This window comes from Pithys albifrons, chromosome 1 (assembly GCF_047495875.1).
Source record: "Pithys albifrons albifrons isolate INPA30051 chromosome 1, PitAlb_v1, whole genome shotgun sequence".
Lineage (NCBI taxonomy): Eukaryota > Metazoa > Chordata > Aves > Passeriformes > Thamnophilidae > Pithys > Pithys albifrons.
In genome coordinates, this window is record NC_092458.1 from 117,340,127 (window position 1) to 117,355,075 (window position 14,949).

The following is a 14,949-nucleotide window of genomic DNA, read 5'->3' on the forward strand; positions in this document are numbered from 1 at the left end:
TTAAGTGTTGCCTCCAGACTGTACCCAACGGTTGGGAGCAGGGGCACCTTTGGTGTTACTGTGCCTGGGCAGAACAGGCTTGGGGTTATCTTTTGGAGTCTTGGCAAAGGAAAACAAATACAGGAGTAGGAAAAGCTTCCTCTTTGAGCAAGGCTGTAAAAAGTGTTGCTTGATTGAATTTCAACTCAGCCAACAAAGCCCTGGAAGTGAACAGGCACCATCATACAGGGCTGTTGTTTCCTACAGGTGATGCACAGTCATTAGCAAGACAAAGCTGGATATTTTTGGCTGGATAATATTTCCAAATAATAATATTCCATGTAGGAATATTAAGCACAGTTCTCTGGGAGTATCACATTCTCCCCTTCCCCTCCCATGGGTGTCTAAGCCTCATTTCCTTCTCACCTCCAGAACTAGTGTGAGTAGTTGTTCATTTTCATGTTTTTTTTAAAGCTAATGATTCCAAACAATGCTGCTTAGTGCTTCCTCATAATGTAAATTGAAATGAGGCTTTACAGGGAGGGGCTCTGGGGGAAAGCTGGCTAGACTTGCATGGCTGAGCAGAGTGCAGGTGCCCATAGTGCTGGGGATGGTCCGTGAGCAGCTCCAAAGAAACAAGCAGAAGAGCCACCAGCTGTTAAAATGAAGACTGGGAGGAATTCTGTGTTTTCAGGATACTGTAGATGAGTCATCTGAGCCCCTCTACCACAGGCTGTAGTCAGTAAAGGATTTCCAGGTTGTTCTGGGCTTGCAGGATGAGAACATGTGAGATTTTCTTACCCACATGTCCATGTGCACTGCCTGGTTTGTTTGGTCTTGTTGCTGCTCTTCAGTGCCCTTTCTGATCACTGTTGGTTTTGCTGAATTTCAGTTCTGTCAAACCACGATCACACTGGTGAAAACCAATACTTACACTGGACTTGGTTTCTCTTTGAACACAACTGGTTTTAACTCCCAGGCCATGCAGGGAGCTGAGTTTTGCTTTTGACTTGAGACATCTGCATTTCTCTGCAGTCAGGACTGGAACTGAACCCCTCAGATATTCAGTGTAACTGAACTACCTGCTTGTTTTGAGCTTAACCTGAACTGATAACCATCAGTTTGAATCTAAGTATATAATAGATTCAGATTAAAAACAAACCAATAAAACCCTCCACAGCTTTTGTAGAAGAGCCCAAGAGCTCAACTATTTCATACATCAGAGCAAATTTGGCTTTAAAGCCTGTGCTCCAGCCCTCCCTGAGCTGCCCTGGGCAGCCTGGAGTTTGGGGCAGCCTCAGAGCCCTGTGCCTGTGCCCCAGGTGCCCTGACTGGTCCTTGAGGGGCTGCAGAGCCCCATGCCTGTGCCCAGAGTGTCCTGGCTGGTCCCTGAGAGGCTGCAGAGCCCTGTGCCTGTGCCCCAGGTGCCCTGTGGTCCCTGAGGGGCAGCCCCAGAGCCCTGTGCCTGTGCCTCAGGTGCCCTGTGGCCCCTCCCTGGGCAGGGCTGTGAGGGGCAGCCCCAGAGCCCTGTGCCCGTGCCCCAGATGCCCTGTGGTCCCTGAGGGGCAGCCCCAGAGCCCTGTGCCTGTGCCCCAGGTGCCCTGTGGCCCCTCCCTGGGCAGGGCTGTGAGGGGCAGCCCCAGAGCCCTGTGCCCTTGCCCCAGGTGCCCTGTGGTCCCTGAGGGGCAGCCCCAGAGCCCTGTGCCTGTGCCCCAGGTGCCCTGTGGCCCCTCCCTGGGCAGGGCTGTGAGGGGCAGCCCCAGAGCCCTGTGCCCGTGCCCCAGGTGCCCTGTGGTCCCTGAGGGGCAGCCCCAGAGCCCTGTGCCTGTGCCCCAGGTGCCCTGTGGCCCTCCCTGGCAGGGTGCTGTCGGGCTGGCTCTCAGCCGTGACGCTGAAATGATCCCTCCATGTTTGCACATCCTCTCCATGTGATTTACTGCAGCAAGCTGCAGGTCTGCAGGCTCTGCTTCCCTCTTCATCTCTCTCCTGGCACCAATATCCTGCTGTGTTTACTTTGCTTCCCCCTTACCCCACTGTAAAATACTCTTTGTGTGTGTAGACAGAATCAAGACAGATCTGTTGGTCCCCTCACACTCTGTTACAGAGGCTGCAAAACTGACTTCCCTGACATCAGATCTGGATGTTGAATCTTAAGATGTGAAAGATCTCATGTGAAAGATGAGGAGCCAAAGTTGTTGTTGATTTAAACTGTCTCAGTTGTGGTCCCCTGAATCTTCCTGTTTCCTTTTGGGAATAATTCTCTCTGTCTCCAGTGTTTTAGTCCTGGGGTTTCACTGGCTTCCAGAAAAGCAGCTCAGTTTTCAGATTAGCTTTTTGCAGATGCAAAAGGTCCTGTGCAGTTTTTCTCTGAAATTCTTTTTCCTCTGAGCATGCAGTTTATTCCAGCTTTTGAGACCAAATTACAGAAAGGTTTGGATTGGAAGAAACCTGAAAAATCATCCAGTTCCACCCCCCTACCTTCCACTATCCCAGGTTGCTCCAGCCTGGCCTTGGACACTCCCAGGGATGGGGCAGCCACAGCTTCTCTGCCCAACTTGTGCCAGGGCCTGCCCACTCTCACAGGGGAGAGTCTTCTTAATTTCTAATCTAAATCCTCCCCTCTTTTATTTTAAAGCCATTTCCCCTTGTCCTGTCACTCTCTGCCTGTGTAAGAAGTCACTCTCCCTCTGTTTTAGAAGCCCCTTTCAGATCTGTACTTAACACATAACCCAGACATTTTTAACAGGTTTTTTCCTTTTTGTGTGTTCAGGTTTGTCTTTTACAAGCTCAGGCTCTTCAGATTGTGGGTACATTAAATCAAGAGACTGAGTCATTGTCTCTCCTGTTCTCAGCTTGTTTTCCTTTCCCTCTGTGGGACTTATGAGGGGCAGAGTTTGTGGTTATTCCTGAGCAGTCCAGGGGGCAGTTTTTTCCTGCTGAATACACAACAGACTTATCTAATGCAGGCAAATACAGGATCCCCCTTTAGAAGGGCTTGTCTGTAGTCAGGGAGATACCCTTTGGAGCTGCATTTAAAGGCTTCCCTCAAAACTTCTTGTGCCAAGGCTGCAGTTTGTGTGCTCAAGGTACATCCTGGGTCATATATGGAATCAAGAGGAGCCCCAAACTCTGGAGTTCAGAAAACTCTGGTAGCTTAATTTATGAGGATTTTGTATTCTTTAAGCATTTCCCAGAATTTCTTATCTGCCAAAGGATGCAATTTCACCTTAACCTCTTATTGGCAGCCTCCCTGTTGCTGTTGTACCTTATTTCACCAGTAATCTCTAAGAAGGTGAGAAACTATTATTGCTTTTTAGCACAGTTGACACGGTATTGGCTCTGAGCTGCTCTTGGAGCTTCAAACATTTCATAGATGGCTATAAACCAACTTAAACACCTTCATTTAGTGTTCTTACTGCCATGAGGTCATAGTTTGCAACAAAAAAGATCAAATGGTGTTTAAGTTGTTGGGTTTTTCAAAAAGCATTCTCATACCAAAGAGCTGGAGCTGTGGATTTTGGCTTTGGGCCAGGCAATCAAGATTTAGTATTTTGACCAGCTGTGATCCAGTAATGTTCCTCAGAGGAAACGTTTTGTGGGGAGGAAAAGATCCTTCTTTGAGGCTGTGAATTGTGCGCTGTCCCTCACTGCTTCACAGCCTCTCTGAGCCCTGTGCAGGTAGATTAAGCAATCAAAGTGAATCGGACTGAAAAACTTGTTACCAGAACTGCAAACAACCAGAAAGTGTTGACCAGAAAATAACTTCAGCAATGTTTGGGTCCTGCTTCAGTCACTGTATCTCCCCTGTTTACAGTGTGGACTCTGTGCCCTGTGCCTTAGAATGCCCAAATGGACTATTCATTAATTAGTGCAAACTAATACTAGGGGGGAGAAAATAGCTAGTTTGTAATTTTGCTGCCAGGAACACTTGCAGCTGAAGTTAGACTGTTACAAATTGGCTTTCGAGATTTGGATGCAGTTGAAACCTTGAGATTGGTGGTGATGTCATTCTCTTATCTAGAATGTCCCATAAACCCTAGGTTTCTCTTTTTTATTTTTAATTTAGAAATGCTGCTTTCTGAGGGGAACTGCACACACCCCTGTACATAACCAGTTCTAGTCTCATCCAGGCTTATGACTAAACCTCTTCAGGGCCTGCTGGCAGCTCATCAGGTGGGGTTTTCTGTGTACTGGTTGCAGTCTGTTCTGTGTTGATAGGCCCCCACACCTGCCTCAGGGAGGGCCCAGGGAATTGTGGCTGGAGCTGCAGTGGCTCAGCCCGAGGCATTCAGGTCCAGGCTCTCCTTGAGTGCAGGCTGTGCTCCTGCAAGCCAAACCTCCTCACTCGGGACAGTACCTGACAGGCTCCACAGTTCTGAGCAGTTGGATGATTGTTTTCCAACAAGAATTCCTTTTTTATACACTTTTTGTGCTAATTCCATGAGCTGCAAAGCTCAAAGGGCAAGGGGGAATGGCTTTAAACTGACAAAGAGTGGGTTTGGATGGGATATTGGGAGGGAATTGCTGGCTGTGAGAGTGGGCAGGCCCTGGCACAGGTTGGGCAGAGGAGCTGTGGCTGCCCCAACCCTGGGAGTGTCCAAGGGCAGGCTGGATGGAGCTTGGAGCACCCTGGGCTGCTCTTCTGAATGCTGCTGGGCAGCTGATGTGTCAGAGAGCTCCAGGCTTCAGACCATGCCACACACAGCTCATTCTGGAGCTGCAAAGAGCTCGGAGCTCTCCTGCTGGAGGCTCCTTGTGCTCCTCCAGCCTCAGTCGGGCTCCTCTTGCCAGCAGGACTGGTCCCAGCCTGTGCTTTGGGCTCAGTGTTGTGAAGAGGAGGGGAGGAGCAAGGTGTTCCTGCCCAGCTCTTGCACAGCCACAGCTTGTCCCTCCTTTGTCTCCCAGGGTGGGACATGCATGTCCCCATCTGTCTGGAGAGAGGTGCAGGTCCCACGTTACACCCTGTCCTGGCCAGGAGGGAGGGACAGAGCTCAGCTCTGCAGCAGGGCTGTGTCCACAGGGGGACAGGCAGCAAAACCTGACAGCTCTTGCACTGAAAAACAGCATCTGCAGAGCTGCAAAGTGTCCTGTGACTGGAGCAGTGAGCTGTAGTGCTCAGGTATCACTTGTCCTGAGGAATCAGTTCACATAAACATGGAATGATGTGTCCTTGGAACCAGGGAAGTGTCTTGAATGGTACCTGGCTTGGAGAATACTTGCACATTTTGCAATTTGGGTAAATCCCTAAAACTTGCCATTTAACTATAACATAAATAGAATCTCATCAAATAAGTGGGACAGAGTATTCATTTATTTTCTGAACAAGGGCAGAAAGCACCATCCCCAATATATCTGCAGTATCTGCAGTGTTCGTGACCTGAGTGCAGGTCCCAAGTTTCCTGCCTCAGATTCTTCTGTTGGTCATATGAAATCATTCCCCAAATAAATGGCTTATTGCACAAAGCTACAAATGCTTTGTGGAGTTCACATTCAAAAGGTCTGAAACAGTTGCTGAAATCTGAGGAAAAGGTGATGTTTTTGCTGCTGCCTCCATGTGTGGCCCTTACCTCTCCACTGTCTGCAACTTGTATCCTGTAAAACAACCTCTCCTTCAGGTGATGTGAGGGGTTTATGGAAGAGAAGGAAGCCCAGCAGAGGAATTAAGGGGCAGCCTGGGAGGAGCTGAGCTGGGAGAGGAAATGAAAGGCAATGGTTCTGCTCCCTGCCCTGCCATGGGGGCACTTACTCCTCACACAGGGACTCTTTCAATCTCCTTTCTCCTGTTTACAAGGGGCAGCAAAGCAAACAAAGTCCTGTGGAAAAGGATCCGCGCTGGGGACTCCTCATAACTGCTGTTCCAAGATTATCCCCTGCAAGGCAGATCCCAAATTGTACAGACCCTGAGCAGGAGTCTCTTTTAAATGGAGCTCATGAAAGAGACTCGTACTGACAGCAGTTCAATCTTACAGTCGCATACATAACTCTAATAGCTGTATTTTTATTATGCTTTTTTAATTTGGAATTAAAATGGACTGGTTGCTTATGTTGATGTGCAGCAACCTATTTGCATACGTGGTAGTGGGAATGTTTGGAGAGGATTGAGCTGGGTAAGGAACATCCACATAACACAGCCCAGATGATGCAAAGTGGATGTTCCAAATTCCAGACTCTGAGACCGTGACAGTGGTTTGTGGAACTGGACTAAATGGTGAAGTCAGACTTGTAAATCAGGCTTGATTGGTTTGTGTTCCTCAAGAAACAGGCTGACAATTGTCCAGGAAGTTTTGGAGTGATTGGCACAGAAAAGCAGATCTGGCAAGAATAACCCTCTGCAAACAGCAGAGTTGGTGTGGTTTTCCTCCTTTGAGCAGCTGTCAGGGAGGTCTGCTCTGCTGCTGGATCCTTTGCTCATGGAGGATTCAGCCATTATTGCTCACTTTTGAAGAGTTTATGATGGCCCAGTACAGGCCTTAAATTCATAAATACCAGTCAATAGTAATAATTCATAAAGTGCAGCTTGGTCCTATAAAATGGTGTTAACAGTACGAATTAACATAATGTGGTGGTTTCTTGGGTGATTGACTCTCCAAACGTGGGGCTTTGTGAGTGTTCCTGCACACTCTCTCTATTTCTCACTCAAGTTGTCCTCTGGGGTGTCCTCTGTGGTTCCTACAGCACTAAACACATGGGGGTTTAGCACTTCAGGATACAAGTCGTTGGCCAGGCAGAGCCGGGGGTTGTGATGATAAAGTAATTGCTTCAGGCTTTGGTTAAACATCTGCAGTGCTCGTGGGCTCTGACAGCTGTGATTTATCCCCTTCAGTGACCGCCACCACACCTCCAGCGCCATCCCCGTTCCAAAGAGACAGAGCTCCAGCTTCGGCAGGTTGCACCTCGGCTTTTCCAGCGGGCTCCCCTCTCCGGACAAGGGGCTGCGGAAACGAGCCAGCACTGGCACCGACAGACTGCGGGACACAACCCCCCCTCCCAGCTACACCTCTGCCCTGACCCAGCCCGTGGGGGTGCCAGCCCGGGGGGGACAGCTGGGGCACCCCCCGGGGCCCCTCAGCTCCTCCTTGGACACCTCCCTGGACAGCTCCAAGGGGAAGGGCGAGGACTTGTGCGGCAGCTTGGACGGGGACAGCGGCCGCTGCGGGGCCGTCAACGGGGCGGCGGTGCCGGGCACGGTGCCGTGCTGCGCCGTGGAGCGGGCAGAGGAGATCATGGGCACCGAGGCCACGGCGGCAGAGCAGCTGGAGGGCTTCGGCTCCATCCCCGTGGAACACGCCGTGGCCGTGGAGTGCGACGAGCAGGTGCTGGGCGAGTTCGAGGAGTTCTCACGCAGGATCTACGCGCTCAACGAGAACGTGTCCAGCTTCCGGCGGCCCCGCAAGAGCTCGGACAAGTGAGGGGCGGGGGGGGATCAAATTGCACTTATTCTTTATATTAATTATAAAAATAAAAAAGCTAAAGCTGTTCTATGGTGTTAGACAAGTGGACTTGAGCACGGCAGCACAGGAGCGTGGGATGTGCACAGCCCAGGTAGAGTTTTATTCTGCTTCCAGTCCTTTTATGTCTGGTATTTATAATCTGTTGGAAGTCTGTCTTTTTTTTAATTAGGCCTTGGAATCCATTTATAAAGGCTTTTCTGAATACAACTTCTAGTGCTGATCAGGCCCGTCTATGAATATTTGGTGATTTCTTAATTATTCTTTAGAGTTAAATTTATTTTAATCATTTTAGAAGAAAAAAAAAAGAAACCCTTTAATTTAAAAGTACATTTATGGTAAGACATCTTTGCCTTCTCCCGTGTACTGCTGTGTGTGCTTGAGCAATGCAGTCAGTGTTAGGGAATGCCATGGGTTTGTTACAGCTGAACAGCCCTCTCTGGGCTGGACTCTGGAGCCTCTGCAGGCTGGTTTGCACTGATGGGTCCTCAGGTGCTGGTGAGGACTTGCCAGAGAAGGAGCACTCATGTGATACCTGCATCTGGTTAATCAGAAATGGCATTTGGGGTTTTTCCCTGCTCCTCCTTTCCTCCATATTTGCTCTTCCTTCCCACAGCAGCCCTGAGGAGTAAATCACCTCTAAGGTTCTGTGTCACAATCTCAGCCCGACCCTTCCCCACTGGGGCTGGGCACAGACCTCGTCACAGAGAGCTGATGAACCCCCTGCCAGCACAGAGGGTTCAGCTGCCACCCTGCCAGGGGTCTGCTGGGGACACCAGGGACACTGCAGACACCTTCCTAAAATCCCTGAGAATGCAGGCAGCACTTTGGAATTGGGCAAGTGTGTGGAATTGTTCCACCCTCTGCAGAAAGGAGGCACTTAACACTGCTCATCTGAGCTCATATCCTTTTGTAACCATCTGTACTTGGAAGGAAGAAGCTTCCAGGGCTTTGCTGGAGGTGCAGTTGGGCAGGTCAGCACTGCCACATGTGTTCAGCTGCACTAATGGGAAAGCAATTTGGAGCCTGCTCTGCCACTCCTGGTATTTGTTTCCGTTTGGATTTCATTGCTCTTGCCTTCCACATTGTGTCCCCCAGAATCTGGGCTCAGCTGTGAGCTCTGAAATATAAAATTATATAGCAGAATAAAAAACACTTCATCATGCCTGGCTTTTTTTTCCTCCCTGGTTTTATGCTTTCTTTTGACCCCATGACCTAGTCTTTCCCAAACTTCACTGCAAGACTAGCCTAAATTAACTTGTTAGAAATGTGGACATGTGTAATCTCAGCTATCTGTTGTCAGAACAAGGGTGTGTGTGAGAACCAATACACATAATAGCACTGCATTTTTCCAGGTAACACCTTAATGATTGTATTCAAATGCTCTTCACGTGCCCTCTGTTGGCTGTTACCAGTCGTGTCTGCACTTGGGTGGCTGGATGGAACCCCTGCAGTGGTGTTGGCTTTGTCTGTGCCAGGATGGAAGTGCATGGGGGCACTTGGAGAACTTGACTCCTTGAGACATTGCACGTGGTTTCAGGTGCAAAGGTGGACACATCCAGGAGTATCCTCTTCCCCAGCTTAGCCCTGTTGCAGCCTCATGAAGGCTTCCCCAGAGGAAGTGCTGCCGTTGTGATTGGCAAGGGCTGGGTGGGGCACTGCTGTGCTGTGGCCTGGAGAGGGAGCAGTGACCCCCTGGCAGCACAGCACGGACTAGTGATGGGCAAGAGACAACTCTGTGCTGTGCCTGTTCTTGCTATGCTCTGTAGGTGAAATCCAGTGGCTGTGCTCAGCTGTGGGACAGAGTCTGGCACTCTGCAGGCAGCCCTGCCCTGTGTGGGGGCACACCCGTGTTCTGTGTGACAGGAAGGCATGACCTGTGTGTGATGGTGACTTTCAGAGCAACCCAAAGAGTAGTTGTGAGGTCGCTGTGTTTGGCAGGCGGGCGCAGAGCGTCTCGGCGCTGTTTGGCACCCCGTGGCATTGGGTCTTTGCCTCATTTCTTTTTCCCTTACTTGCTTATTTTCTCAGGTTGCACAAACCAAATGAAGTCTGGTTTTGCTCCCCAGTGTTGTGTTGTGTTCCTGTTTGAGCCCTGTAATTGTTGGTGTGTCAGGCATTATGGTTGATTCTGTCACTTGGATGGGCTTTCTGTGGCTGTACCTCAGTGGCCCTTCAGGTGTCCCCGGGTTTCCCTTCCTCCTGTGCCACTTCCCATGTAGGGTGGTGTGAGGTGGGTCACATCCTGGGGCTGAGGAACACTGACCAGCTCCTCGGGGGGGCTGTACAGGCTGCAGCCACCTCAGAGCTTTCCTTTTCTTGTGGTTATTTTTTTTTCCACCCCCTGTAAATCACACTGAAAATGGTGTAGTGGGAGAGAAACAAACGGTGGGTTTGAAGGTGAGATGACAGATCACAGTGTGCTTTCAGCTGTCACAGGCCTTTCAGTTCCTGCACAGCTGTGACACTGTTAAATGTCTGCAAATGTCTTCAAGTGGAGAAAGCATTTCATTGCAATCTTTCCCCCTCACTTAGGAATTCCTAAGATTTTTGAGAATATTAGTTTTGGAAGATCAGATCCCACTATATTTTTATAGCAAGCACAACAGCATTGGCTTATCCTTGCTTGACCAGGTATTTCAAATAAGCAAGACCAGAATATCCCACAGTAAATGACACATTAAACTATGTTGGTAATTGCGGGAAAACTCATCTGTATTTATAAAATAAAACTGATTAGTATCTCTCAACTTGTGTGTCTTCCTTAATGTGTTCCTGCTTTGAACCACAGTGTCCTTCCAGCCCCCAAAACTCCTTGGCTTATTGGTCATCAAATCCACAGCTGACTGTAAAAGGCTGTAGAGTCTCTGTGAGATGTATTTAGGAGGAAACCTCAGGGAATGTGACATTAATTAAGGAGAACATCAAGGCTGTGGGTAACAACAGCACCTACTGAACAGAGACTTTGACAGAACCATTTGTTTAGAGAAGGTGTGTGTTTGGAGAGTGCTCTCAGGCACATGGTGGGATTCCTGTGCAGGGCCAGGAGTTGGACTGATCACTGTGGGTCCCTTCCAGCTCAGGATATTGTGATTTCCACTGGATTCTTCTTTTCTAGTTTGGGATTACTATAAAATCCAGCACAGGGCGTGTACATGGGATTTCAGCTTCCCCTGAGCCTGCCCTGGGCGGGAGGCCTTTCCTCACCCCTGTGGGATGGTGTGACCCCTGTGTGGGGGTGAGCCTGTGCTGCAAGCTCTGCACACCCCTGGGTGCTACTCTGGGGGTCCTGAGCAGTGGGTGGCACAGAACTGCCCACTCTGCCCCAAGAGTGCTGGGCATGGAGTGTGAGGAACGAATGGAGGTGCCCAGCTTTGTAGTCCAGCCCCCCTTCTTCTGCCTGCAGAGAACAGGGGCTGGAAGAGACCGCAGGCATGAGCTGCCAGCAACCCCTGAGCAGGGCAGGGCTGGGGCCATGTGCCTGCAGAGGAAGGTCTGTGTTGTTCCCCTTGTCCCTGTGCCCCTCTCCTGGCATCCCATGCTCCAGATTGATTCCTGTGTGCCCTTAGCCCAGGGAGCAAGATCTTGGCTTCACCTGGGCATGTCTGGGAGGATGGGAATCCTGACCCTGCCTGGGACTCTGGGCTCCCAGAATGGCATGAGTGGCTGTGGTTTGGATGTGCACTGACAGGGATTGAGGCTCCCAGCACATGAGGCATCCCCAGCCATGGTTTGGATGTGCACTGACAGGGATTGAGGCTCCCAGCACATGAGGCATCCCCAGCCATGGTTTGGATGTGCACTGACAGGGACTGAGGCCCTCAGCACAGGAGGCATCCCCAGCCATGGTTTGGATGTGCACTGACAGGGATTGAGGCTCCCAGCACATGAGGCATCCCCAGCCATGGTTTGGATGTGCACTGACAGGGACTGAGGCCCTCAGCACAGGAGGCATCTCCAGCCATGGTTTGGATGTGCACTGACAGGGATTGAGGCTCCCAGCACATGAGGCATTCCCAGCCATGGTTTGGATGTGCACTGACAGGGATTGAGGCTTCCAGCACATGAGGCATCCCCAGCCATGGTTTGGATGTGCACTGACAGGGATTGAGGCTCTCAGCACATGGGGCATCCCCAGCCATGGTTTGGATGTGCACTGACAGGGATTGAGGCTCCCAGCACATGAGGCATCCCCAGCCAAGGGATCCCTGTGCAGAGTGGGAGAAGGTGCTGGAAGAGGCTGAGGGGGCTCATCTCTGAGCTGTAGGAGGTTTGCTCAGCCTCAGCTGTTCCATTTGCACAGGGACAAGTCCAGGACAGGGCTGTGCTGGTGCATCTCTGGGCAGCTTCAGTGAGCTCCTGACAGGTGACCCCAGGGGACAGTTGGGTTCTCTCCGTGCTTGTTTCTGACAGTGTAATCCAAATTGACATTCAGTGCTTGACTGTACAATAAGTTCATTACAGCTGAGCCCTCCAGCCCAGGGATTTCCTGCTGGTGAGGCTCAGCAAACTCAGCATTCCCAGTGGTACTGGCCTGAAAACGTTAGAAGATAAAATTCAGGTTAGTGAGTTGTGCCAGAATGTTGTTGGAGCTGAAGTGGGGCTGTTTGCAGGGCCAGGAGTGGTGCCTTGTCCCTCCCTGTACCTGGGGTGGGAGGGGGAGGCCCCTGCCCTGTCCAGCTCTCAGGTGGAGCTCCTTAAAGAGCAGGGGATGAACCCACAATCCCGTGGCCAAGCCATGAGTGTCATTTTGGAGTCTAAGCTGTTGCCTCTCACCCCACTTTCTAAAGAGCACAAGAAAAATCTGCACAGATCTTAACGAATTCCCCTGATAAAGCCATGATAACTCCCCAAGCAGATAAGCCTTCAGCTGTCCTGGTTCCCTCCAGGAGTGGGATGTATCTCCTCATCTTTCCATGTCCACACGAGGGTTGCAACACAGCAGGGCTGCTGCTCAGGCTGGTTAATAGACTGTTATGATGAGGTGTGAGTGGCCTGGGACTGCCCCATGCCCATCTGGCACAGGGACAGCACCTCTGCTGCTCCCACCCCTCCCCTCGGGGGAGTGAGACCTCAGAAAAACAGACACTGCTCTCTCCAGCCGATGGGTCTCAGCTGGGATTTGCAAACCTCCACTGGAATTTGAAGCTGGTTTTCCAATGAGGTGGAGGGAAAACATTCTGCATCGCAAAGGGGGAGTGTGAGGGGGCTCTGAGTGGGTTTGAGGAGTGGGAGAGCAGCTGAGGTTCCCCAGCAGAGGCTGCAGGAGCCAGAGGTGCTGCTGCTGCCAGAGATGCATCTCCTACAAAGCAGAGAAGGGGAAGGTCTTGTTCCTGCACATCCACCACCCTGTGAGGAGAAATGGATGCACTCACAGCACACACAGCAAAGGGGCACTTGGGGGGGTAGGGAAAAGGTTCCTGTTCTTTCTTCCCCCTGTGGTTTTTAAATTCTGCACACCTTAAACCCCATTAATCTGTTGGTCCCTGGCAGTGCAGCATCCTGGGTGGCTCCTGTGAGGGCACACGAGCTAAAGGCAGGATTATCACCTGCAGGAGCAGCTCAGCAGCACCACAACTAACCTGGGAACGTTTCCTTCTGCACTTTGGGACCTTCCGTGGAGGGGCAGCCACGAGCTCTGCAGGGAAAGGTGACCTGGAAACAATCCCTCCCTGCTGCCCTGGGCAGCTTTTTGGTGTGACAAAAGGCACCCAGATCCTTCCCCTCCAGGCTCGTGTCTGTGTGCAGGAGTGTCTGCCTGCCCCCCTCGTTCCTCCTGGGGCTCACCTGGAAGGGGATGGGGCTCTTCCTGATGAACATCCCCAGGGATTTGGGCTTTGGCAAGGAAAGGATCCATAGGTGAGAGAGTCCTGCAAAGTTTGCTCTTTAAAAGTGTCCTAAAGGACAGAACAGAAACCTGCTCAACCTGAAGGCACAGACCTTCCAAGCCCAGACCATTTCTGATTACTTAGAATAGACTTAGGTCTTAAAAATTCACATTTCTAGGACTTCTACATTCCCTGCCTATGGGTCCTTCCTTTTCCTCTGCAGCCACGTGGGACTGGAGGTTCTCCTGGGTGGCAGAGGAGCTGCTGCTCATCTGAGGAGAGGTGAGCTGAACTGGGGTCTCTGCTGGGCCAAAGGGGGGCACTGACCCCAGTGCTGGTCCCTCCCTGCCTGGCACCCCTCAGCCCAGGTGCCAAGCCAGCTGTTGAGGTTGGGTTCAGCCTGCCAGGGCTCCAGGGGAGCTGGAGCATCTCTCCCACACCAGCAGCACGTGGCTCTCGCTGGCTGTGGGCTCTGGGAGCCCTTTGCAAGGAGGTATGCTCCCAGCAGGGACAGCCAAGCTGTCCCCTGGTGTGCACCACATTCTGACACCTCCAGCTGTCGGGGACTGCCCTCCAGGCAGAGCTGGGGCTCCAGAACCAGCTTTCCATCCCAGGGTTGTGCTCTGTGCACCCTGCCATGGCTCAGCCCCGGCGCTGGGGCAGCCAGAGCCAAGGGCTGGTTGGTGTCACTGCTCAGGTGACGGGCTGTGGGGAGAGGGACGGGCTGGGAACAGGAGTTTGGGTCAGTTCCATCAAGTTTCCAATGGATCTGTTTATAAATAGTTCTGGTCAAGCACGTGCTTTTTTCTTTGACACTTTTTTGAGGCTGAGGACGCTTTGGGGTTTATATTTAGAAACTTTTCTTTCCTGGATGCCCCCACCTCCCTCCCTGCCAGGAAAGTCCAGCACAGGAGCCCAAAAAGTGCCTGACTGGATGAAGCAGGAGCCAGCACTGAGCCTTGCCCGGGGCATGGCCTGGGTAGGACAGGAGTCAGCACAGCCCAGGTGTGGGTGCTGAGCTGCCCTGGAACTGGTGCTGAGCTGCCCTCGAGTCTGGGGCTGAGCTGCCCTCGGGGCTGGTGCTGAGCCGCCCTCAGGGCTGGGGCTGAGCCGCCCTCAGGGCTGGGGCTGAACCGCCCTCGGGGCTGGGGCTGAACTGCCCTCGGGGCTGGGGCTGAGCCACCCTCGGGGCTGGGGCTGAGCTGCCCTCGGGGCTGGTGCCCAGAGAGGGACAGAAGGGGAAGGGGCTCCTCCCCTGGGGGAAACAGTGGGGTCTGAGGTAGGAGTGGTGCCTGGGACAGTTTAACAGCTGGGAATTATCAGCTCGAAGTCTGAATGTGGAAGAAGATGCAGGTGAGGGAGGGAATGATGACACAGTAAATTAGTCAGGAGGAAGGTGTCCTCTACACTTCAGTCCTTCATGAAATCCTTTCGAAGTGTCCTGGTGAATGAATGGGAGCTTCTGAGCCCTGGCTCTGTGTTTGGGGGCTGCCCTTCAGTTCAGGCACTGGAACAGCCCTGGGACTGTTCTCCTGTTTTCTGTCTAACTTCCAGAGATCCTGATGGCTCCTGGAATATCCATCTGTCAGGCTGCAGAGACCATTAGGATCACACGTGGAGCACCTGCAGCCCTGGCTCTGGGTTACCACAGGTGTGCACGTGCACTGGGGAGGATTTAGGGATTACAGGGCACA

At 51.7% G+C, this 14,949-nt stretch overlaps 1 protein-coding gene across 2 annotated transcripts in view; it reads left to right on the forward strand.

Annotated features, from left to right (window-relative positions):
- The window catches only part of UVRAG (UV radiation resistance associated), a 66,499-nt gene extending 56,322 nt beyond the window's left edge, over nucleotides 1-10,177 (forward strand). Inside the window, exon 15 of one of the 2 annotated variants that reach the window (XM_071564979.1) lies at nucleotides 6,803-10,177. In XM_071564979.1, the coding sequence (XP_071421080.1) occupies nucleotides 6,803-7,388 (586 nt within the window). In that variant the 3' untranslated portion in view covers nucleotides 7,389-10,177. The remainder of the gene's footprint in view (nucleotides 1-6,802) is intronic. The other variant, XM_071564988.1, reaches the window with a different exon arrangement.
- The last annotated feature ends 4,772 nt before the right edge of the window (nucleotides 10,178-14,949 follow it).